The following is a 25,682-nucleotide window of genomic DNA, read 5'->3' as shown; positions in this document are numbered from 1 at the left end:
CCTTGATTAAGACCTTGGTGATCAATAATTAAAAGGCCTTCATGACACATTGATGTTCAATTCAACTAGAGCCTTGATTAAGACCTTGATGATCAATGTTTATAGAGCCATAATGACACATTGATGTTCAGTTCTACCAGAGCCTTGATTAAGACCTTGGTGTTCAATATTTATAGAACCATTATAACGCATTAATGTTCAAATATAAAAGAACCTTAAATACGACATTGATGGTCATTCTTTATTGAGGCATGATGACGCATTGATGGTCAATTCTAATAATGTCATGTTAAGGTCTTGGAGATCAATCTGTTTATAGTCACGATGACACACTGATGTTCAGTTGTATTTGAGCCTTGTTTAAGCCTTGGTGGTCAATCTTTATCAAGCCATGAAAACACACTGGCATTCAGTTCTATTTAAGCCTTGATTATGGCCTTGGTGGTCAATCTTTATAGAACCACGATGACACACTGGTGTTCAGTTCTATTTAAGCCTTGATTATGGCCTTGGTGGTCAATCTTTATAGAGCCACGATGACACACTGATGATCAGTTGTATTTGAGCCTTGTTTAAGCCTTGGTGGTCAATCTTTATCAAGCCATGAAAACACACTGGTATTCAGTTCTATTTAAGCCTTGATTATGGCCTTGGTGGTCAATCTTTATAGAGCCACGATGACACACTGGTGTTCAGTTCTATTTAAGCCTTGATTATGGCCTTGGTGGTCAATCTTTATAGAGCCACGATGACACACTGGTGTTCAGTTCTATTTGAGCCTTGATTATGGCCTTGGTGGTCAATCTTTATCAAGCCACGATGACACACTGGTGTTCAGTTCTATTTGAGCCTTGATTTTGGCATTGGTGGTCAACCTTTAAAGAGCCATAATGACACACTGATGTTCAATTATATTTGAACCTTGATTATGGCCTTGGCGATAAATCTTTATAGAGCCATAATGACACACTGATGTTTAATTATATTTGAACCTTGATTATGGCCTTGGTGATCAGTCTTTATAGAGCCATAATGACACACTGATGTTCAATTATATTTGAACCTTGATTATGGCCTTGGTGATCAGTCTTTATAGAGCCATGACAACACATGGATGTTCGATTCCAATAGAGCCATGGTTAAAAACTTAAAACATTGGTGACAAATCTTTATATTTTAATGACAACACATTTATGTTCAATTAAAATGGAACCTTGATTAAGGACTTGGTGAACAATTTGTACAGAGTCACGATGACACATTGATGTTCAATTTCCAATATTTACACCTCAACTTCCGTTCCTTAAATGAACTGCCTTTCGGCAATTGCGTTCATCAATCGATGAACGCAACATCTTCGGATATGTTCGGATCGTAATTCATTGCATAACAATATACATGAAAGCTATTGATCTTGTTATTGGTTGTATTGTGTCTGCAGGTCCCGTAAAATATAGATCAACATTTTTAAAAGTGTAAGTTTATTATATTTTAAATATATTGTTACCAGAAGTGTTTTAATTTTACGTTTTAAAGTGATTTCAAGTGGTTGATCTTTTCCCGCGTTATTGTGACGTCATTTGAAAAAAATGTTTCCGGTTATAGTCGGGTCGTTCTATTTACAGAATGGGTAAGAACGGATTACTGAAAGGTTTTCTTAAATGAAATGAAGTATTTTTTTAACAATTCTTGAATGAAATAATGAACTATTGGTGTAAATATAAGGAATGAATTGCGGGGGTGATGTCATTATCGGGGATATGAACGCAATTGGGTTGGTCAAAGTACGCGTGGAGTCCTTCGGACTCCACACACATTGACCAACCCAATTGCGTTCATACCCCGATAATGACATCAACCCCGCAATTCATTCCTTAAATATACCAAGATGCTCATTATTCATAGAGCCATGAGTAAGGCCTTGGTGTATGCTGCGGCCGCGAGGGCTGCGTAGGACTGCCAGTCTTTTCTCTTCCCATCCACATAGTCACATACCCCCCTGACCACCAGAAAACTTTCATTCCTGTTGCCTTCCAGGGATTCCAGCACTGCTTCAAAGTCAAGGTCAAACGCTCTGACACCGAATCGTTTGGCAAAATCTGCACGGAGCTCATGTGCCCTACTTATCAATTTCCCACTACCGATGACCCCGTGACGCACGTTTGGGGCGTTGACCCTCATGTCGTGTTTAGACGTGGCCATAGGGTGCTCGAAAGATATAACGTTACCACCAAGCCGTAGTTTACGCAATTCCTTGTCACTTGAAGGTCGCTTGAAGTGAATTTCCTGCCCGTTTAATTGCTCCAGAGCTTCGTCGATGTATAACTCCCATGGCCTTGGTTTCATCCATTCAGAGCGTACAATTGAATCCAGACTAAGTGCTACATTTTGAAGAATCTTGTTTTGGCAGCTGAACGCTCGAGTTTTATAAGAATACAGCCGTCCACGACTTTCCTTATGAATCGAGGCACAGTGCATGTACATTGGATCATTCCTTTCTGACGTCATCGAGACGACTACGTCACCGGGACGCACATGCTGAGAAGGTTCCTCGAGGTTGGGTACGCCCCCTGCGACACCTACGAGAAACACGTGCTCAATCTTGCTAAAAATGCCTGTAAAAACCCAAACAAATACCAATTGTTTCAGATTATAGTTTGATTTCATTCGATTGTTTTGATAACCTACAATTTGCAGTTACATGTTGTCGTACCCATAAGCACAAACACTTCAGTATCAGTGTGTGTATACCACGTGATAAATTGCGTCATAAATGCTACGTGGGAAGGCAATACTTTGCTTAAAATGAAGACTTAAATCAAAGATAACTTTTCTTTTACTACACCATTTTAAATAAAACAAAGGACAGTCTATGCCGCTTAAAGAGCCCCGCCTTCGTTGTATTACCGAAGTTTGATATGGTGATTAGTTTTATCAAACACTTCGACAAACCTGTTTCCAATATAATGTTTTGACTGTGCTCCGTCAGACGGCCGTATTGTGAAAAGGTTTATCGAAGTGTTTTAAGAAACTAAACTCTTGATCAAACTCTGGTAAAAGACCGAAGGTTGGGCTCCGTAAGCGGCGTAGACTGCGCTAAGTTTCATTTAAAAAGGTGAAGAAATAGTGAAGTTATCTTTGTTCAAAGTCTTCCTTCGAAGCATAATATTGCCTTCCCACGTAGCATTTATGACGCAATTTATCACGTGGTATACACACATTGAGTATGGGTTGTCGATAATGAAGGTTTGAAGGGTCACAAAGTAATTCGAGGTAAAACTATCTTATTCATTTAAATGCATTATTTTGTTTAACTCATTTGTGTACAGTTAAAAATATTAGCGATATTTTGGCGCGTTTTTAACTGTGGAATATTGAAAAAAAATGTAAAGGCTAACATTTTTATCCATACAAATCATATTCTCTTATTCATCATTAAATTCAAATGAGGCAACATATGAATTCATTAAAATTGATTGTTTTTTTTTCATTTTGAAATAGCGTAACAAACGAGAGGGCAACAGCATGGACATCTAAGACAGATATATAAGGCAGATTTAATGAAATAAGACATATTTGTTACTTTATTGTTAAGAAATATAGCCTTTCTACAAAACCTTAACATACCAAGAAGCCTAGTGATGGCGTTTTCCGCAGAGATCCTGGCCGCCTGGTTGGAGGTCGGGTAGCGGGCCAACTTCGTGCTGACCACCTTAAACCTCCCTATAGTTCCCACTGTGTATACCTGCGACTCGCCAGCTGGAACAAATAGGACGGGAGTTATGCTTAAACAGTATTTAGATTGCTCACTTATTTAGCCCAGAAAGGCAATTCACCTGCTAGAATAACAGGGGGTCCAACGTAATTTATATTTTGCGGAATTTTAAGTGAGGACATGTTCGATGAGGAACAAATGGCGGATTCTTTGAGTACATACCCAAATACTCAAAGAATCCGTCATTTTGTTCCGCATCGAACATGTCCTCACTTAAAATAACGCAAAAATAAATTACATTTGACCCCCTGAAAAAGGGTTGTGACAGTTATAGTAAGATGTTCAGGTTGGGGCTATGTTCTACTCTTGTTCCGATTACCCAGTAGGGAATCAAGGTTTTGGTGGTTTAGAGGAGGTGTAGGGGGACGTGGTTCCCACGTGAACCGCTTCCAAGATAGAAATTGCATCAGTCTTAAAAAATGTTGCTTTGTAGACGTACTTAATATACTAATCCGACATGACAAAATTGTTTTGAAAGTAAGAACTCCATAAATCATTTTTTTTAAATTGTGTTCACATGAAACACAAGTGCTGGAATTAATTGGGATAAAAAAATATATCTTATATTACCAACGGCTCTCAAAGGAAGAGAGTCCAAAACCCCCTTGGGGTGACACAACGATTTGCCCAGGACCAGAGCCAAAGACAATTAGCATAGAGCCAGTTCAGCACCAATTTAGCTAGGGCGTACTTGTCTGTTTTCTCTTTTACGCGGTTGTGAAACGTTTTTAGATGTTATTCGCCGTTGATACTACAACCAAGTTTGGCGCTAACCTAAACTACTACAATTGGCTTAATACTGTTGTGAGTAACTACCCACGTTGGGCTTCTAAATTCCTCATTAAAACTGCGCGGTATCAAGGTGAGGGATCACGTGACTTCAAAGGGGTCACCACGGGTCACAACCTATGTAAACAAACAAGTAAGTGACGTTGATTTCTAATTAACTTTTTTGACAGAAAATATATCAAAATAGATATTAGCCTATAAAAGACTATGCTATTTTTTGCGTCTACATGTGTGAAATATTTTATATTTTGCTTGTGTTTTAATGATGAAATCCTTGGCCAAAATTACAGTGTTGCATCGTTCTACAAAATTCCGACAAGTTGAAATTTTGGCCAAGGATTGCATCATTAAAATACCAGCGTCCCATGTAAATGCATATGCATGATATGGAATTATCCCTGCATGGAAATAAATGATTCTATGTCTTTTGAACACATACTAGTTTTGACACATACATTTAAGAACAAAATTACATTAAACACAAAATAAGAATATCTTAAATATTCTGCAAAGTTCTTAAAAAACAACATTTTGAATAGAAATATGTGCAATTTTAATCTTAAAATGACTGAAAGTCTAGTTACTATGGACTGTAACGCCGCATAACAGCATCGCCGCACAAACGAAATCGACCACGTTAGCGGTGATTTTCAACGCATAAACAGGATTTTCTTATGTGGCAAAAAGGCACACTTTCGCCGCATAAAAAACAACATACTAGTACAATGTGGTTGATAAAGTTTCACCAAGATCGGACTTAGTTTTTTTTATGTCCACTTAACCAAGCTTTGAACTAGACTTTTAGAGACGTAAATTCTAAGTAAGATCGGTTTAAATTTGAACCAAACCAATTGATTATTCTGCGAAAACATTTAAAATGACGTTTGGCTCGACTGATAAAAATATTTTTCAAACTTTACTTGTTCCAACGTCCATTGCAATAAGTCATGAGGTATGCACATGTGATTTGTAACCACTGCACCAAACCCGGGGAATATCAGGGTGTTTGAACCAATCCCTGGTAAAGCCCCCGTTTTCCCCCACACTCACACCGGGGTAGGGTGGGGGGAGGTTACCATTACGTAGAATAAGCAAAGTTGTGAAAAACGTCAATGGTTGCTAAAGGGCATTGTGTGCCACAAAATAACAAAAAAAAAACATTTTTTACTGACAAGGTCAAGGACTATAGCACTGTCATTGATATATGTATGTATAAATGAAATCTCGTGTGTACAACTTCGCATGCCGGTGAACATTTGTGACTCTATGTGTTATAGGTAAGGAGCTACGCGAGCACTAAAATTATTCTGAAAAGAATATCTTAATTTTGATCGAATCAAGGGCCATAATTATTTCGTAACTGGAACAAAAGAAATAAAAATAATTTAAGCAGGTACACCGCTTCAAACACAAATGAATAAATGTAAGTGACTCTGGAGACTTCCATGTCACAAGATTTCGGGACGGACGGACATCATCATCATCATCATCATCATCATCATCATCATCATCATCATCATCAACGTCATCACCATCGTTTTTGTTGAAATATTAAATCTATTTTTATGCTTTATAATAAATGGTAAAGTTAATCCTCTATATGTGGCTAAAAGGCACAGTTGCTGCCCATATAAGCAATTTCTGTGAACACGTGGTCGCCCTGTTTATGCGTTGAAAATCACCGCATTAAAGGAAAAAAAAAAACACAACACGTTTATGCGGCGATGCTGCTATGCGGCGTTACAATGGACACACATGTTGCTTATAACTATAAATCCGGAAACTATGAGTGAACAACATGATATAAAATTGAGATCACAAAATGGTAAAACTAATGTGGGAAATCACACAAAATTATATTAAGTGAACACAAATCTACATGTTAATTTCTAGAGGAAAGGGGAAAAAACATAATTATGCATATATTTGTGGCAACTTGCGGTAAACGTAGTGGTCAGTTTCTAAAACCATATTGGTAATGCAATTCAACAGAGTTAAAACGGTGACACACGTGACAAATGTAAACTTTTGAATCCTGTAAGGGACATCGCGAGAATTCTCGCGTGTTTTTTTTTTTCGATTTTCACGGTGCGAGATACGACACCGCCATGTCCCCACCGGGATTCCGTAGAACACACGGGGGTAGCCAACAAGCAACTGGGCCCGATATGACGAAAATACTTAAGTCAAATCTCAATGTCAGTCTAAACTTATTTTAAACTGCACTCTCACAGATTGAACATTTTGACAACTATTTTATTTTTTTGCTTTTGAACTAGCTAATTATGCGAAAATGCATGTTAACCAGTGAAATTAGACTGCTGACAAAAAATCAGATCGCAGATTTTCATATACAAGTTCAAAAAATGATGTTTTATGCATTTTTCTTAAACCGTTTTTAACGCTTTTAGCCATAAAACATTATTTTTCAAACGGAAGTATGAACATTTGCGATCTGATCTTTTGTCAGCAGTCTTATATCACTGGTTTGCAGATATTTACGCAAAAATTGGCTCATTCCAAGACAACAAAATAAAAAAAAGTTGTCAAAACGTAAATCTGTGCGAGTGCAGCTTTAACCACTTTTTAATAGCCCATTCTCTTATAGAATATGTTGATTAAAGACCCTGGTCAACATTCCAAAAATTCTACAGCAAGAAATGTAATTGAGTACAACCTCCATTTACTCTTGTACTTTTTTGTTGTCTATGTTGAAATATTTACAAACGTTTTTATCAACATATTCTATGAGTAAATACGCTTTAAAAAAAGAGTAAATCATACAATAATTTACATGTTTTCTATGCTTTTATGTGATAAAATAAGTTGAGATTGGTAGAAAGACATTTGACTTGAATATTTTTATGATAATCAAGTCTGATAACTAAAACGTGCGAACAACAAACTATGGAGGACCATCCGCAAAATAACTTACCCAGAAAGCTACGGCGGACTGAACGAAATAAAAACAACTTAAATATTTATACGAGACGTAAGTTTTGTTTCAAGAAAACAAGTCTCTCTTTGCTGTTTAAAGAAAATTAAATGCATATAATAATTATAACAAGAAAATGTAACAAAGGACAATAACTTTGCAATTAGCTAAAATAGAGTAATGCTTCTTGTACACTGCACTCTCTCTCATTGTGTAATGCTCCGGACAAGAAAAAGTAACAAAGAGCAAAAACTTAGTAATTGGCTGAACATAGTTATGGTTATTATATACAACACTCTTCCTCTCACTTTGCTTTACCACTGTATGAAGTTTGATTGAATTCCATCCAATAGTTTTCATGTTATGCTCCGGACAAGAAAAATGACAATGGGCAATAAATCTGTAATGGACTATAAACGAGTTATGGTTATTGTTTACTGCAATTCCTCCCTTTGTACTCTATCAATTTATGAATTTAACTTACTTTCTTTCCAGTAGTTTTCAAGTAATGATTTTTTTAAAGTGCATGACTCTGTATTTGGCTTAAATAGGATCGTGGTTCTTGTACACAGCACTTCCTCTCAATTTGCTTTACCATTATAAAAACTTTTATTAGATTTCATTTGGTAGTTTTACGTAGTGCTCCGCAAAAGAAAACTGAAAAGGTCAATAATAAGCTGAAAAAATAGATATATGGTTCCTGTACATTACAAGTCCTTGCACTGTGTTTTACCATTGTATGAAGTTTAATAAATTCAAATCAAAGGTGTTCAAGTTACGCTCCGGGCAAGGAAATATTAGCAAAGGGCAATAACTCTCTAAAATTGAGTAATGGTTCAGCCTAACTGCAATTCCTCTCTTTGTACTTTACCGTTTGTAGAGTTTCAATAAATTCCATCCACTAGCTTTCATTACCTGGACAAACGTTTGACAACAAATATACTCAACAAAGGGCAATGACTCTGTGATTTGCTAAAACGTTATGAGTTCTAGTTCACTGCCCTTTCTTTAATTATATTATATCATAACCCATCTATTAAATTAGATCCAGTAGTTTTTAAGTTATATTCCGGACAGGAAAGATTGCAACCAACCGACCGACCATAGGTTGACTCCAATATACCCTCTATAATCTTCGTTTGTCGGGGATGTCAATAGCTCCTTTTTGCTCTCTTCGACCAGAATTAAAAAAACTTAACACCCCGAAATATTGTGCAAGCCTTGTATTTCATGAAAGTCATGTGGGATTCCTTGATTTTCTCCAAATATTTGTAAGTTAAACATATTTTGCTTCATTGTTTAGTTCTTAAAGAACATTCTCCAAAACATTGAGTCTACCTTTAATTTGTTCATATTGAATGTGACATAATGGATATATGTGATACGTCTCATGATATTAGTTTTTTATAGTTGAAGTTATTCATAACTGGTCTTAATTGGATAAAAGAACGATGTAGCTAATCGGATTGCGTGATATTAATAACTGACCAATACAGTGAATTATTTCAATCATGTATAACCTTGAGATTCGATGTGCATACCATATGCGACAGTATCGGTCATCGATTGTGAGTACAATTATTTAACAATTTGAAATAATTATGAAAACAGCCCTACACATTTGTTTTTGTTCAAGTGATTGGTCGGTAAGTGAAAGGAATACATCTTGATGAATGTAAATAATTATATAACAAAACTCATCATGAACCATCCCTGACCGATACCATACTTCGAACTATGGTTTAATACCTTCGGTCTTGTATTTGACGAATGTGACCTTATCCTCTATCATGGCGTCCATAGCAAGCTTCTCACAGTACAGCGACGTAACCAGGGCAACCGTGGGCTGCTCCCGACTCGTCAGCTGGGGCATCTCTCGTACCATCTTCATTTCTGAGGGAAAGGTTATATTGTAGAGTACACACAAGGGGAAACGTTACCTTATTTAGTAAACGCAAGGGGAAACGTTACCTTGTTTAGTAAACGCAAGGGGAAACGTTACCTTGTTTAGTGAACGCAAGGGGAAACGTGACCCTGTTTAGTAAACACATGGGAAACGTGACCTTGTTTAGTAAACACAAGGGGAAACGTGACCTTGTTTAGTAAACACATGGGAAACGTGATCTTGTTTAGTAAACACAAGGGGAAACGTTACATTGTTTAGTAAACACATGGGAAACGTTACCTTGTTTAGTAAACACAAGGGGAAACGTTACATTGTTTAGTAAACACAAGGGGAAACGTTACCTTGTTTCGTAAACACAAGGGGAAACGTGACCTTGTTTAGTAAACACATGGGAAACGTGATCTTGTTTAGTAAACACAAGGGGAAACGTTACATTGTTTAGTAAACACATGGGAAACGTTACCTTGTTTAGTAAACGCAAGGGGAAACGTTACCTTGTTTAGTAAACACAAGGGGAAACGTTACCTTGTTTAGTAAACACATGGGAAACGTGACCTTGTTTAGTAAACACAAGGGGAAACGTTACCTTGTTTAGTAAACACAAGGGGAAACGTTACCTTGTTAAGTAAACACATGGGAAACGTTACCTTGTTTAGTAAACGCAAGGGGAAACGTTACCTTGTTTAGTAAACACAAGGGGAAACGTTACCTTGTTTAGTAAACACTTGGGAAAAGTGACCTTGTTTAGAAAACGCTAGAGGAAACGTTACCTTGTTTAGTAAACGCAATGTGGAACGTTACCTTGTTAAGTAAATGCAAGGGAAATGTGACATTGTTTAGTAACGTAAGGGAAAAGTGACCTTGTTTAGTAAACGTAAGGGAAAAGTGACCTTGTTAAGTAAACGCAAAGGAAACGTGACCTTGTTTAGTAAACGCAAGAGGAAACGTTATCTTCTTTAGTAAACACAAGGGGAAACGTGACCTTGTTTAGTAAACACATGGGAAACGTGATCTTGTTTAGTAAACACAAGGGGAAACGTTACATTGTTTAGTAAACACATGGGAAACGTTACCTTGTTTAGTAAACGCAAGGGGAAACGTTACCTTGTTTAGTAAACACAAGGGGAAACGTTACCTTGTTTAGTAAACACATGGGAAGCGTTACCTTGTTTAGTAAACACAAGGGGAAACGTTACCTTGTTTAGTAAACACATGGGAAACGTGATCTTGTTTAGTAAACACAAAGGGAAACGTTACATTGTTAAGTAAACACATGGGAAACGTTACCTTGTTTAGTAAACGCAAGGGGAAACGTTACCTTGTTTAGTAAACGCAAGGGGAAACGTTACCTTATTTAGTAAACGCAAGGGGAAACGTTACCTTGTTGAGTAAACACATGGGAAAAGTGACCTTGTTTAGAAAACGCAAGGGGAAACGTTACCTTGTTTAGTAAACGCAATGTGGAACATTACCTTGTTAAGTAAACGCAAGGGAAATGTGACCTTGTTTAGTAACGTAAGGGAAAAGTGACCTTATTTAGTAAACGTAAGGGAAAAGTGACCTTGTTTAGTAAACGCAAAGGAAACGTGACCTTGTTTGGTAAACGCAAGAGGAAACGTTATCTTCTTTAGTAAACACAAAGGGAAAAGTTGCCTTGTTTAGTAAACGCAATGTGGAACTTTACCTTGTTAAGTAAACACATGAAGAAAAGCAACAATGTTAAGTAAACGCACGAATGGGAGTAGCCATGTTAAGAAAAGCTCACACGGGAAAGATAACCGTTTCAATTGAATGCATTAGGGAAAGTCATCGAACGGGGGTGAGAAATCTTGTTTAATTGAAAGAACAGGGGAGTGTAACCTCGTTTAAAATCAAAAGGGAAAGTTAACAAACTTGTTGCAATTGCTATTTTGAATAACAAAACAAGGTCTGTTTCTGAAACAGACATTCAATGATTGTCATTAATAGTACTTTTTTGTCCAATACCATGTCCTTGGTTTTCAGTAAATACTAACAAAAATAGACTAAAGTTTTGCTAGAAATGTGAAAATGGTTCAACGGGAATGTTTAATTGCGTGCTTATCAAAACAATCGAGGGCAACCAAACATTACCGCTACACCATCGAACAAGTGCGATACCATGTGTAGTTCCGTTCTGAGCCTCGTGTTGGAGCCGCATCCAGCGGCCGACCTCCACCTCCCGCACGTGCCGGGTCCGCTCCAATTCCTTCATCAGCTGCACCAGCGTCCCTGGATCCCCGGTACCGCGATTGCATGTCAGTCTTTGTGGTGAAAGGTTTATAATTATACGGCATGAAACACTCTCTTTATTTCAATTGAAAATGTTGAAACGGATAAAACATATACCAGAGACATCTAAAGTCAGAAAATTGTATTACATACTGTATTATTTCTTGCACGGAAAGCGTGTTAGGATACACGTCCTCCAGGAAGTGGAGAATACGCTGCTTCCGAGCAGCACACATGATCTGCCGCCTTACGCGCTCCCGGCGTGCCTCTCCGCTGTAGTCCGTGTCCACTTCTTGGCGAGAACAGGGTGTGCAGGGGGTGATAAGGGGGGTATTCAGTTAAAAACAAACAATGGGCCTATTGTTCAGAACTTTATAAAAGTTAACTACGTTGTAAACGTCATTATTGTTAACTTTGAAATCGTTACTGTTCGGTAAATTAAATGAATACACTTGTGACCTGCTGTATTTTTAACAAAATTTGTTTCATGTGAACTTGTTTATATTCAGATATGTGGAGATAGTTCGCGTTGTCGTTAATTACGTTGTTAACTTTAGCTTACGTTGTTAACTTTAACTCACGTTGTTAACTTTAACAACGTTCTGAACAATCGGTCGAATCTCTCACAGTTCTGAACAATCGGCCCAATCTCTCACAGTTCTGAACAATCGGCCCAATCTCTCACAGTTCTGAACAATCGGCCCAATCTCTCACAGTTCTGAACAATCGGCCCAATCTCTCACAGTTCTGAACAATCGGCCCAATCTCTCACAGTTCTGAACAATCGGCCCAATCTCTCACAGTTCTGAACAAAATCTGATCATGTTGCAGTTGCGACTTGATACACTATTAGTTATAAGTTCAAATGTTCTTTCCTATGTATATGTTTGGGTCACCATCAAATGAAACTAAATGAATGAATTTTTTTTCTGAATATGTTACCGTAATTATTTAACGTTTCATTCCACTTGTCAAGAACTTAACTCTAAAAACAACAGCAAAAAAGTGACGAAAAAACACTTAACTTTTCTTTCAAACTTAACTTAAAACAAAACAAAAAAAGAACAGCAAAAAACACACCGAAATAAATGTTTATACCCAATAGTTCCGCAAACTCAAACTGCCCGTGCGACGTGTTGTCAGTGGCAACGGCGAGAGAAGTGATGTCAAACTTTTTGTTGTCGGGCAGGTCCCAGACCAAGAACCGTCCCTCTCCGTAGTGAGCACCCCGCCCCACCTCGATACAGTGGTTACCCCAGCTCATCCAGAAATATCGAAGGTCCTGAGAGCAAGAAAACAAATTTTAAAACAATCCTGGCAAATACATTCAATGTTCTAAACATCGGCTTATCGATCGTTCCTCCCCATAGTGAGCACCTCAAAACATGGTTACCCAAGCTCATTTAGAAATATCGAAGGTCATGGAAGCATAATAATAATAATAAATTCGCAAAACTTTCAATAGTCTAAATATTGTAGAAGTGATCGCCCCAACCAATGGTGCGCGCCCCGCCCCACCTCTATAAAGCAATGTCCCAAGCTCACCTGGAAATATCGACAGTCCTTGGATTAAGAAAACAAAATAATTTTGAAATAATCTTGGCAAATACATAGATATTCTCAACATCAGCTTAGTGATCGCTCTTGCCCATTGTGCAGTCCCTACCCCACATCAGACAAAGCGCATATCCTGTAGTCGAGAAAGAGGAAAAGGTCAAGGTCATTTTGATACTCATGGACAATTTCAAGCAGTTTCACTCACTCAGAATAGGAACGGCCCGTTTTTGCATAGGCCGCGCCCGACTCGATATCGTGTTGACCTCTTACATAGAAAGTCCTAGAGCAGGTACGACAGGTCAAAAGGTCAAGGTCAATTCCATTGTCATAGTTTAATATTTTCTTGGTTATTAATTCAGGTTTTTCTCCTTTATAGTTACTCTGGCCCCAATTTCTCGAAACTTCTTTAGTCCTTTATAACATGATTAATCTAAGCTCACTATTTTTGTTTTTCGATAATTTGCGTTATATTTACATCTTTGAGTTTATATTCTTTAGAAAGGAATAATCTTTATGATAATCACAATACATGTAAACCATTTTTCATTTATCAACATCAAATGTATTTGGGCTAATTGAAATAAGCTTCTTAAGCCTATAACGCTTAAGAAGTTTCGAGATATTGAGGCAAGAATGACAAGGTGCCCAGAAACCGGATACATGAATAACTATTGAAGGTTGTGGAAATCAATGAACATCAGTTGATCTGTCATCCTCAAAGCCATAAGTTAAAGTTACTTCTCCCACTACTGCAGTAATTGGAATTATACACGAACGCGAATCGCTAGTGTTGAACATTTTCAATTACTGGTAGTGTGCGTAACAACGGTTTTACACCATATTGCCAAGTTTGTCATGCAATAAGTAGCGCTTGTTTATTGAATTATTGTAATTTATCCCCACGTCAAGTATTGCACGATAGTTTTTAAAAAAAAATAAGATCTAATGTATAAAAACAAAATCTAGAAAAAGGCCTTCCAATGTGGTACAAGCAATCCGTAACTGGACGTTTAAGAAAATGATAAATTAAGATAAATTGTTAAACTACAAGAAGAAAAACGTATGATGAAGATGTCTAGACATTTGATACGGACCAAAGCGGCACAGGTATGTCCCTATGACGAACCATAAATTACATTTTTAATTTACTGTCCATTTATACAACAAATTTTGTTGATTTTTTTCTTTTTGAATTTCAATAGTTTCGCACTTAAAGCAGCACTCTCACAGATGGACCGGTTTGACAACTTTTTAAAATATTTTTTTGTCTTGGAATGAGCAAATTTTTGAGTAATTTCTTGAAACCAGTGATACAAGACTGCCGGCAAAAATCAGATCACAGTTTTTTATATTAAGGTTCGAGAAATGATAAAAGCGTTACTAACGCTTGAAGAAAAATGTTATTTTTAACAGTTTCCCAAACAATTGAAATCTGTGGGTTGTAATAATTGCCTGTATTTAAGGTATTGATACCAAAATCAGCTGATTCTTAAATAAAAAACTAAAAACATGACGGAACTGTCCATCTATGGGAGTGCAGCTTTAACAAATCGTAAAAAAACAAGTAGTTCTGATCTACAAAATAGTCGAATGTAAACCTATTGTAACCCACCGTTCCACTGAGCACATTAGCAGTGAGTGCCTCCGCGCGGATGCTTCCCTCGACCCCGTCTTTAATCATAGACTTGGTGTTCCCCTCCCCGCCAATCAGCACCTCGATTGTTCGTTTGTGCAGCTCGCCGTACGTCGCCGATAACGCTACGTGGACGTCACATTTCGCCTTCACCATGAACGTTAAAAACGTCTTATTGCTCATCGAGATCTCGGGAACAAAGTTGTACTGGTAGATGTCCGGGGTGAACAGGCTAACGAAACTCTCTGAAATATTGTTTATTATAATAATAGTGTTTTGTTTTTAATAAACGCTCTGAAACGGTTGCTAAGGTTAACACTAGTGATTTTGTTCTTAATAAACTCTCTGAACTTGTGGTTTAGTTTGTTAATATTGTATTGATCTTAATAAACTCTCTGAAATTATACTTTAGTGTAATACCATTGTTTTGGTCTTAATAAACTCTCTGAAATTATACTTTAGTGTAATACTATTGTTTTGGTCTTAATAAACTCTCTGAAATTATACTTTAGTGTAATACTATTGTTTTGGTCTTAATAAACTCTCTGAAATTATACTTTAGTGTAATACTATTGTTTTGGTCTTAATAAACTCTCTGAAATTATACTTTAGTGTAATACTATTGTTTTGGTTTTTATAAACTCTCGGAAATTATACTTTAGTGTAATACTATTGTATTGATCTTAATAAACTCTCTGAAATTATACTTTAGTGTAATACCATTGTTTTGGTCTTAATAAACTCTCTGAAATTATACTTTAGTGTAATACTATTGTTTTGGTCTTAATAAACTCTCTGAAATTATACTTTAGTGTAATACTATTGTTTTGGTCTTAATAAACTCTCTGAAATTTTACTTTAGTGTAATACTATTGTTTTGGTTTTTATAAACTCTCGGAAATTATACTTTAGTGTAATACTATTGTATTGGTCTTAATAAACTCTCTGAAAGTATACTTTAGTGTAATACTATTGTTTTGGTCTTAATAAACTCTCTGAAATTATACTTTAGTGTAATACTATTGTTTTGGTCTTAATAAACTCTCTGAAATTATACTTTAGTGTAATACTATTGTTTTGGTCTTAATAAACTCTCTAAAATTATACTTTAGTGTAATACTATTGTTTTGGTCTTAATAAACTCTCTGAAATTATACTTTAGTGTAATACTATTGTTTTGGTCTTAATAAACTTTCTGAAATTATACTTTAGTGTAATACTATTGTTTTGGTCTTAATAAACTCTCTGAAAATATACGTTAGTGAAATACTATTGTATTGATCTTAATAAACTCTCTGAAATTATACTTTAGTGTAATACTATTGTTTTGGTCTTAATAAACTCTCTAAAAGTATACTTTAGTGTAATACTATTGTTTTGGTTTTTATAAACTCTCGGAAATTATACTTTAGTGTAATACTATTGTTTTGGTCTTAACAAACTTTCGGAAATTAAACTTTAGTGTAATCTATTGTATATCAAGCAACTTATCCATACCTTGAAGTCTCTCACACTTTCGTGATCTCCCCTCCTCTCTCCCTACCTCTCCACTCTCGTCCATTTACCCCACCCTCTTTGAATATCCCTACCCAAGCTTTCTGCCTCCATAGCTGTCTCTATACAGCATCTTCTCCTATCACTCTCTCTTTCCTTCTCCCTTCTCTTCCCTACCACCCTTTCCTACCCCGAATGTTTCCAAACCCTCTCCACCTTACCTCTCAATCTTTAACCCCTCTTACCCCAATGTCAAAATCATTCCTTATCCCCTATCTTCAACTTTCTTACATACCACTCTTTCCATAACCAAACTGTATCCCCCTACTCACTTAATCCTGCCTCATCATATTTCTCCCTCTCATTCAATTGTCTAAATCAGTCCATATCTCCCCCATCTCTTATATGAATCATCTTTGATGACGCGTCTCCATGTGCATGTCTCATCGTCAGTATGTGTATACCACGTGATAGATTGCGTCATATATGCTACGTCGGAACACAGGGGCAGGTTGCGTTGTTTTGACACACCACGCCCCCCGTCCTTTTTTTTTTTTTTTTTTTTTATCAATTTTTTTTTATCAAATTTTAGTAAGAACATGATATGGTAACTGTAACTTGTGAAAATTGGCAAATTTTTATTTTTTTATTTTATTTTCTTTGTATTTTTTTGCCAATTTTCACATGTAACAGTAACCACAACATATTCTAACTAAAATTTAATATAAAAAAAATGATAAAAAAAAACGGAAGGGGGCGTGGTGTGTCAAAACAACGCAACCTGCCCCTGTGCGTCGGAAGGCAACATTGTACTTAAAATGAAGACTTAAATCAAAAGATAACTTTTCTTTTACTACGCCATTTTAAATCAAACAAAGGGCAGTTTATGCCACTTAAAGAGCCCCGCCTTCGTTTTATTACCGGAGTTTGATAAAATGATTAGTTTCATCAAACACTTCGACAAACCCGTTTCTAAAATAATGTTTTGGCAGTGCTCCGTCAGACGGCCGTATAGTGAAAAGGTTTGTCGAAGTGTTTTATGAAACTCAATGCTCAATCAAACTCTGGTAAAAAACGAATTTGTTTAAAGTCTTCATTCGAAGCAAAATATTGCCGTCCGACGTTGCGTTTATGACGCAATTTATCACGTGGTATACACACACTGATCTTATAACGTACCATCATTTTATTGCGATATCATAGTGCTATATTTTTTGCCTATAGTAAGAAGTTCGGTCATGAATATATCACAAACAATGCTGATGTTGTACTTTAATCACTCACACAACTTTGCTGATTCCGTAATTCACTACAAAACAAAGGGCCATTGTTGTAGGGCATGTACATAAAGCTTGTCTTCCTTATCAAATAGTAATAATGTGGTTTTTATGACATCGATTGAAGGAGGTTTCGGTTGGAAATTGTGCGCAAAACCCCCCGCCAACCTTGTTTAAGGAAGTTCATTTACTGAAAGGTGTTTGGACCACAGCGGTTAAATGTAGTTCAACGAACAGTTTATATGTTTGTGGTTGCATTTGTCAATTGTATTGTAACGTATATAGTCATTTAACTAGAAAGAATTCGCATGCACGCACGCACGCACACACGAAAGCACGCACACACGAAAGCACGCACACACAAACGCACGCACACACAAACGCACGCACGCACACACGAAAGCACGCACACACGAAAGCACGCACACACAAACGCACGCACGCACACACTCACCACACACAAAAGAAGAAAATGACTGTACCCCTTTATGCAAGAGATTTTGAATTGAAACCCAGTTACAGAAGCGCAAAGTTTAGAAATATTTAAAAAAAAAAGAGAATGCGTCGATCACATACGCAGTGATCTCCCCTGACAAGTAGCATAGATCTCTGCCACCATGAGCGAGTATAGCTGGATTTCAGCTATATAAACTATATAACGTTTCTTTTTTTCTTTTTTTTTTTGATATTTTTTTTTATATCAAATTTCAATTTTTTAAAGTGCATTGAGGTTAAAATACAGATAAAAGTATTAAAAATTAAAGATAATTTACAATCATTGCCCGAAAATTGTCCAAGTTTACATTTTAAGTCAATAGCGGAGACAAAAAAGTAAAATGAACCGTTTTTGGTCTAGAAATTGTCCTGATTGAGTAACCCCAATCACCCATACACAGTTTTTATGCCATATCCATTTCGATTTTGAACGAGTGACGCACGTCTTAATGTTGCGCCCCTTAGTAACGGCCTGGATTCATATTGCTTAATTTGGTATTAGACGGCAACTCCATAGCACTCGTACTCTTTACAGGTTAACGCCCCATATATCCCTACTCACTGAGTTTCGGTGCGTACTTAATTACATTTTTCTTCTTCGATATTGACATAATAAGTAATATCAATAAATATGGACGATTGCATGGAGGTGGCTGGTGCCCCCTCCCACCCCTACCACAGAAACCGCTAGTGGTTTCATATTGCATTGTATTTGTATTAGATGGCAACACAACAACACTCGTACTCTATACAGGCGAACACCCCATATATCCATACTTACTGATTTTCGGTGACTCCTCGGGCGTGGCCACCTTGTTGACCTGATCCACCTCCAGCTCCACCCGCTTCAGAAGAAGGTAACTCTTCATAAGCACCATCGCCTTCTTCATGAAACACATGTAGTCTGAAAAGAGGGAAACACATGTAGTCTGAAAAAAATAACACATGTAGTCTGAAAAGAGTGAAACACATGTAGTCTGAAAAGAATGAAACACATGTAGTCTGAAAAGAGTGAAACACATGTAGTCTGAAAAGAATGAAACACATGTAGTCTGAAAAGAGTGAAACACATGTAGTCTGAATAGAATGAAACACATGTAGTCTGAAAAGAATGAAACACATGTAGTCTGAAAAGAATGAAACACATGTAGTCTGAAAAGAGTGAAACACATGTAGTCTGAAAAGAGTGAAACACATGTAGTCTGAAAAGAATGAAACACATGTAGTCAGAAAATAATGAAACACATGTAGTCTGAAAAGAGTGAAACACATGTAGTCTGAATAGAATGAAACACATGTAGTCTGAAAAGAGTGAAACACATGTAGTCTGAATAGAATGAAACACATGTAGTCTGAATAGAATGAAACACATGTAGTCTGAAAAGAATGAAACACATGTAGTCTGAAAAGAGTGAAACACATGTAGTCTGAATAGAATAAAACACATGTAGTCTGAATAGAATGAAACACAGAAACACGTGTAGTCTGAATAGAATGAAACACAGGTAGTCTGAATAGAATGAAACACATGTAGTCTGGAAAAAACGAAACACATGTGGTCTGAAAAGAATGACACACATGTGGTCTGAAAAGAATGACACACATGCATGCTGACATGTAGTCTGAAAAGTTGATTTCAACTCTGTTGATATTTCAAAACATTGGCGTATTTTGTGACCATTTCAATAGGCAATGGTCTTCATTTACATCGCGGCATTAATTCTAGCTCGATTTGTTTTGTTGTTCAGATTTTTTGATGTTATTTTGAACTTATTTGTAGCTTTTCATGCGCACGTCTGCATAACCGTTGTTACAATTAACGAAGCGAAACATAATTTGTTATGGACTATTGTCTTTGTCACATTGTCAACGTTAGAATTGAATTTTTTTCTATGAGATCTTCCCGATTAAGAATTTCAACTATCGCGGATGCTTAAAGATCCGCACTATTCTGCCACTCGTCCCATACTCCCTGCGTAAGATTTTGCGTTGACAAATGTGTAAGCCAATGAGGGTGTATTCTAAGACTGCTAGATGACCTGAAGTAATATTTTAATGATTAAGAAGGTCTCGTTCGCTACGCCCACTACGGACATTCTTAATCATTAAAATTTACTTCATGTCATCTAACTATAACATAGTGTTCATGCGCATGTCTCCATCAATGGGATGAATGGACATATTCACATTTAATCATTGAGAAGAACTCTGACAACCAAAGGATCCATGAAGCCGATTAACACCGCAGAATTCCCATTAAGTATCGAAACAACTGCCGAATTTCCATTAAGTAATTAACTGGTGGTTTTAAGTGTGTTATTTTGAATTACGTGCATGCCCGATGGCATATATAAAGACATCTGCAGGGCATTTTCCGCACTTTCCACTGAACACTAAGAAAGGTAGAATTTATTCTATCAGTCGATTTGTTTGTTGCACCTCGCCGATCTGGTACAATTAATAAAATATGACATTTATATGGTGATCTGTAACCTATACTTAATCATTTGGAGCTCCTCGGCCATTTTTATCGAAAACAACCTCGGATATAGGATGTATTTTGGACGTTTTACATACTCAGAAATCGATTTGTTTAAGTCCGCTGCAAGTAGATGGCGTAGTATTTTAATTTAGCAGTTAAACCCTATGACTTAACTCTTGGGAATCTTATTTATGTTTGTAATAATATACTTTACTGGTAATCAATTTAAACTTAGATCAATAAATACAAGCTTAATCACTACATTTAATTAATGATAAAATTCAAAAAAATACGAACTACAACTGCTGATGTTCCGGCATACATCTGAGGTTGTTTTCGATAAAAATGGCCGAGGAGTTCCGAATGACTTACTCTTTGGGAAGTTGTCGGGACGCATAAGGTCCTGGAAATACTGTGTAAAAGCGCGTTTCTTTGCAAGCCCATCCGGCTTTCCCCGAAACCAGAACCGAAGATTCCATGCGTCCTGCACGGGGGCGTTGTTCTGATCCTTGTTGATCAAGTATGCTAAGAATTCGAGCCGAGCTTCGGAGGGGTCTCCGTTTTCTAAATCTGTAGTAAGTAGGAAAAATGAGAGATTTATCAATGCGTACACGTTACAGAAATGCACTATTTTAGATGTTGTGTACGCTGAAATGAGGATAAAATATTGCGATAATCATTGTTAGTCAAAAAATCCATTGAAATTCGCGTATTTAAGATCAGAGACAGAAAAAAACAACAGTATTTAAACAATAGATTACATTTTGCGGCCTGATTGCGAGGGTCTTTGTACTGAACCTTGTTCAACAGATATACTCCTCACATAGGTGGCTTATGGCAGTCATCTAAATAGGTAAACCACAAGCGGATCAAGGGTGTATGCACCCGGCATGCACCAACCCTCCCCCCTTTTTTATTAGGACATAGAGTAATAAAATACGACAAAAATAAACCTTTTCGGACTAGAAATTAATTTCTCTTTGGGGAGTACCCCCTAACCACCCTGCCAACACCTTATCCTAAATATATTTCGGTTCTCTGGGAGGGGCGCAAATCAAAAGTTAAAGCCACTAAGTTATGCCCCCTCTAAAGCGAAATCCTGGAATCGCCCCTGTAAACAATAGAGATTTTTTTCACATCCTGTGTTAAGGAATGTTCATATATGCTTGTACTCAATCACGTATTGCTTTTACTTTGAATGTATAGAGTTGTCGGAATGTCAACCGTATTTGTCAAAGGTGTTGCGGACTGAAAATATTCATTTTTAGAGTAAAAAGTCATAACAAGTGAATAAGAAAACAATAAACCACTAAATGCTGCTATAGTGTCATAAAGTTCACAGTGATATCTATGGAATTACTTACTATGTGCTTTCTTGTTGATAAGTTGTCCCTTATATGGTTCATGGTCACAGTGATATCCGTGGAATTACTAACTTTGTGGTTTCTTATTTTTAAGAAGACCCTCGTTTGGTCCATGCGTCACAGTGATATCCATTTGCATTACTTACTGTGTGCTTTTTTGTTAATAAGTAGTCCCTTGTAAGGCCCGTGGGTCACGTGGTGTATCTTTGCGCCCTGAACTTCCGGGGCGTGGCGCCGGTCTAGCCGCACCACTGCCTTTCCATCCCGCTTACCCGCGGTAAGGATAATCTCTGTAAAGGAGACATTTTTTCGAAAATTTCACAAGAGTTAAAAGAGTTATATATATTGTTGAAATGTTTTATGCAAAAGACGGAGTTAAGTTAAGTTGAGTTGGCAAAGGAACTTCCCAAAACGAGCTCGTCAATCAGTTAAACAAGGCACGATCGAAATGTCATTATATATCATCACAATATATAGACAGTACTAAGTGAATATATATGAATACAAATATGAGTGCGCCTCTTCAGAAGTTAGTTCCACGTAAAGTGCAGACGATTTACACATGAAATCATTTACCGTTTTCTGTTTCTATGATGCGTGAAATCGATCAAAATGTAAACATTTCATTTAAAATTCATTAGGTGGATTGTGCAGAGTTAAAGCCGTGATCATTTTATGTTCTTAACCTAAAAGCGCGAAGTGAAATTGCAAACAACAACGAGGTACAAAAATAATTAACTAGTATAAGTGTCAATTCATACTTAAAATATTTCGTGCAATGAATTCGCATTTTTGTACAAAAGATTGCCTTCACCAGAACGCGAAACAAATTTCTTCTATGTTTTTATTCGGTCACGAGAGATGATTCTTGTAACAAATAGCCAGTAACGTGCTTGTTGTTATAATAATGACGTACACTACATTTAAAATCCCCCAAAAGGTCATCAATGAAGTCCTTGCTTACATAAATTAGTTGAAAGTTGAATCAGTGCAATTATATATGCAGTATTATCACACACAATATTGGTTTTATTTTCTATTCGTGCATTATATTGTATACAAAACAAACAAACGCCACTTACCTTCGGATTCACTGACATTAACAGTCATCTGGTCCAGTTTGGAAGGCGTTGGATGACAACACTGAAAGTTGTGCATGTAAATTAGTAAATCAGCGTGCATGGTTAAAGATGCATTCTTACTCACAAATGTGAGTAACCACAATTAATACAATCGTTTTTGTATACCGAAAAGGCTAAATAAATATCGAAAACAATGGTTCTTATGGAGGATACTGTGTTTAATTTGAAAGAAAGGGGCAGAAAACACGGTATTTCTACCACATGAGACGATAGTTGATCACTGTTAATCTTTTAGGACCCACCAGACATTTAACATTTGTTCGTTTTCAGCTATTAAATACATGGTTACAATCTTGTTATCAGTAATTAATATTTTCCATAAATGCATTATTTAGTAAGTAGTTAAGGGTGTCTCACTCAAAATATATTTTGTATGCATGCGTATGTATTGATTTTAAATACGAGAGCTTAAAAGTTGCACTCTCACAGATTGAAAGTTTTGACAACTTTTTTTATTTTTTGTCTTGGAACGAGCCAATGTTTGCGAAAATCTATGGAAACCAGTTATATACGACTGCTGACATATTAGTTCGCAGATTTTTAAATTCAAGTTCAAAAATTGATGTTTATGCATATTTCTTAAACCGTTAGTAACGCTTTAAGCCATTAAAAAACATTAATTTTCGAACGGAAATATGACAATCTGATCTTTTGTCAGCAATCTTTTATCATTGGTTTGCAGGTATTTACGCAAAAAAGTTTTCTTTCCAAGACAAAACAAAAATAAAAAATGTTAAAACGGTCAATCTGTGAGTGTGAAATAAAATTGAAATGACCCAACATGACGCCTGTCGCTTTTGAAGTTACGTTGCCTCGCCTCAAAGCTTTTGACAACTTATTATATAGTTTTTGTTTTAGAAGAAGCCATTATTGCGTTAATATATGAAGACCAGTGATATAAGATTAATAACAAAATATCAGATCGCAGTTTTATATATTTGCGTTCGAAAATTAATGATTATGGCTATAAACATCATTAACGCTTTAAGAAAATTGCATAAAACATCATTTTTTTATCATATATATAAAAAAAAATTCTGAACTTTCGTCAACAGTCGTATATCACCGGTTTTCAGATATTTACGGAAAATTTGACTCATTTTCAAGAATTTGTTTTAAAAAAGTTGTCAAACAAAACGTCAATCTGTGAGAGTGCAGCTTTAATAGAAAACTTAACTCTGTTTATAATTAAAATGACTCAGCATGACACCTGTTGGTTTTGAAGTTGACCCCGCCTTGAGAGACTCCTCGCCAAGTTTATAAAATGACAAAATAGCCGTTGGTGATACAACACTTTCACTCGCAATAAAATTGGCAGAAATTTATAACAGAACAGAACAGACAGTTTATTCGACTTATGTAAGTGTATAGCGTCGTAATACAGCAGTCAATGGTAATTAAGTATTCATAGCCTTAAAAGTTTTTCCAATCAAATCCTCTTGATTGAATGTAAAACTTCTAGTGTAATTTATCACAGTGCCTAAATAATTTAAATTATCAACAACATCGATATTATGGCCATTATATGTCCAATGCTTTTTATGACGTATTCCATCCCATTTACGAAAAAAAAAACGTTAGTTTTGTCTTTGATGTATTAAATTTTATAGCTGCGCTCTTAGAGATTGAATGTTTTAACAACTTCTTATTTTTATCTTGAAACGAGCCAATTTATGCGAAATTGCATGGGAACCAGTGATATTAGACTGCTGCCAAAGAAAAAGCCACTTAGCAGATTTTCAGATATATCTTCAAGATTGATGTTTTTATCATTTTTCGTAAACCGTTAGTAACACTTTTAGCTATAAACATTAATTTTCGAACGAAAATATGAAAATCTGCAATCTGATCTTTCGTCAGCAGTCTTTAATCACTGGTTTACAGACATTTACGCAAACATTGGCTCATTCCGAGACATTTTTTTATCAAAACGGTAAATATATGAGAGTGCAGCTTTAAGCCCCATGCATCGCAATATAAGTAACGATTGGTTGAACGGTTTTGGAGTTATCCGGGCGATTTCCCTAAAATGACCATATAAAATATCTTCAAATTGCAACATAATCAATTCAATAGCATCAATACTTAAACCGGAATTAATGCTATCTTGCATAAAGATATGATTCTAAGTACTCTACAGACAGGGGAAAAAGAATCAGGGACATACAAATAAGGATTTTTTTTTTAAATAATCGTTCATACCGCCCTAACTTCTTAATAACATTTAACGTTTCCACACAAACTCAGACTACTGACATATTGATCTGGATCTTTTTCTGGATACTAGATCAGACTAAATGTATGCTTAATTACAATGTTACGACCATATACATTATACAATATAAAAGAAACATTTATTACACTTACTAAAGTTTACTTCCTCCGAGAACGTACCTAAGCGTAGATTACACAATGAAAATGACACATATTATACCATATTCCAGTTAAGTTATTTTCCGCTTAACCAAACTATCGCCATATTTATCCAGGGCTGCTAGAATGGTTGTTCACTCTGATGTAACATTGATTTCCCACCAGCGATCGATCTTGTCTGCAACTGAATATCCTACGAGACCTGTAGCA

General features: G+C 36.3%; 1 protein-coding gene across 1 annotated transcript; it reads right to left on the bottom strand.

Moving 5' to 3' along the window:
* Positions 1-1,857: 1,857 nt before the first annotated feature.
* On the bottom strand, positions 1,858-25,585 carry LOC128225157 (uncharacterized). Its single transcript, XM_052935201.1, has 13 exons — positions 25,467-25,585; positions 23,040-23,100; positions 22,104-22,247; positions 20,966-21,163; positions 18,893-19,015; positions 14,825-15,090; positions 12,754-12,937; positions 11,809-11,944; positions 11,545-11,687; positions 9,249-9,392; positions 7,500-7,517; positions 3,628-3,759; positions 1,858-2,615 (listed from the first exon to the last, which is right to left on the bottom strand). The coding sequence occupies exons 2-13, from the start codon at positions 23,065-23,067 to the stop codon at positions 1,900-1,902; spliced, it is 2,232 nt and encodes a 743-aa protein (XP_052791161.1). The 5' UTR covers positions 23,068-23,100; positions 25,467-25,585; the 3' UTR covers positions 1,858-1,899.
* Between the last annotated feature and the right edge of the window lie 97 nt (positions 25,586-25,682).

This window comes from Mya arenaria, chromosome 2 (genome assembly GCF_026914265.1).
Source record: "Mya arenaria isolate MELC-2E11 chromosome 2, ASM2691426v1".
NCBI lineage: Eukaryota > Metazoa > Mollusca > Bivalvia > Myida > Myidae > Mya > Mya arenaria.
This window is presented reverse-complemented; position numbering and strand designations above follow the sequence as displayed.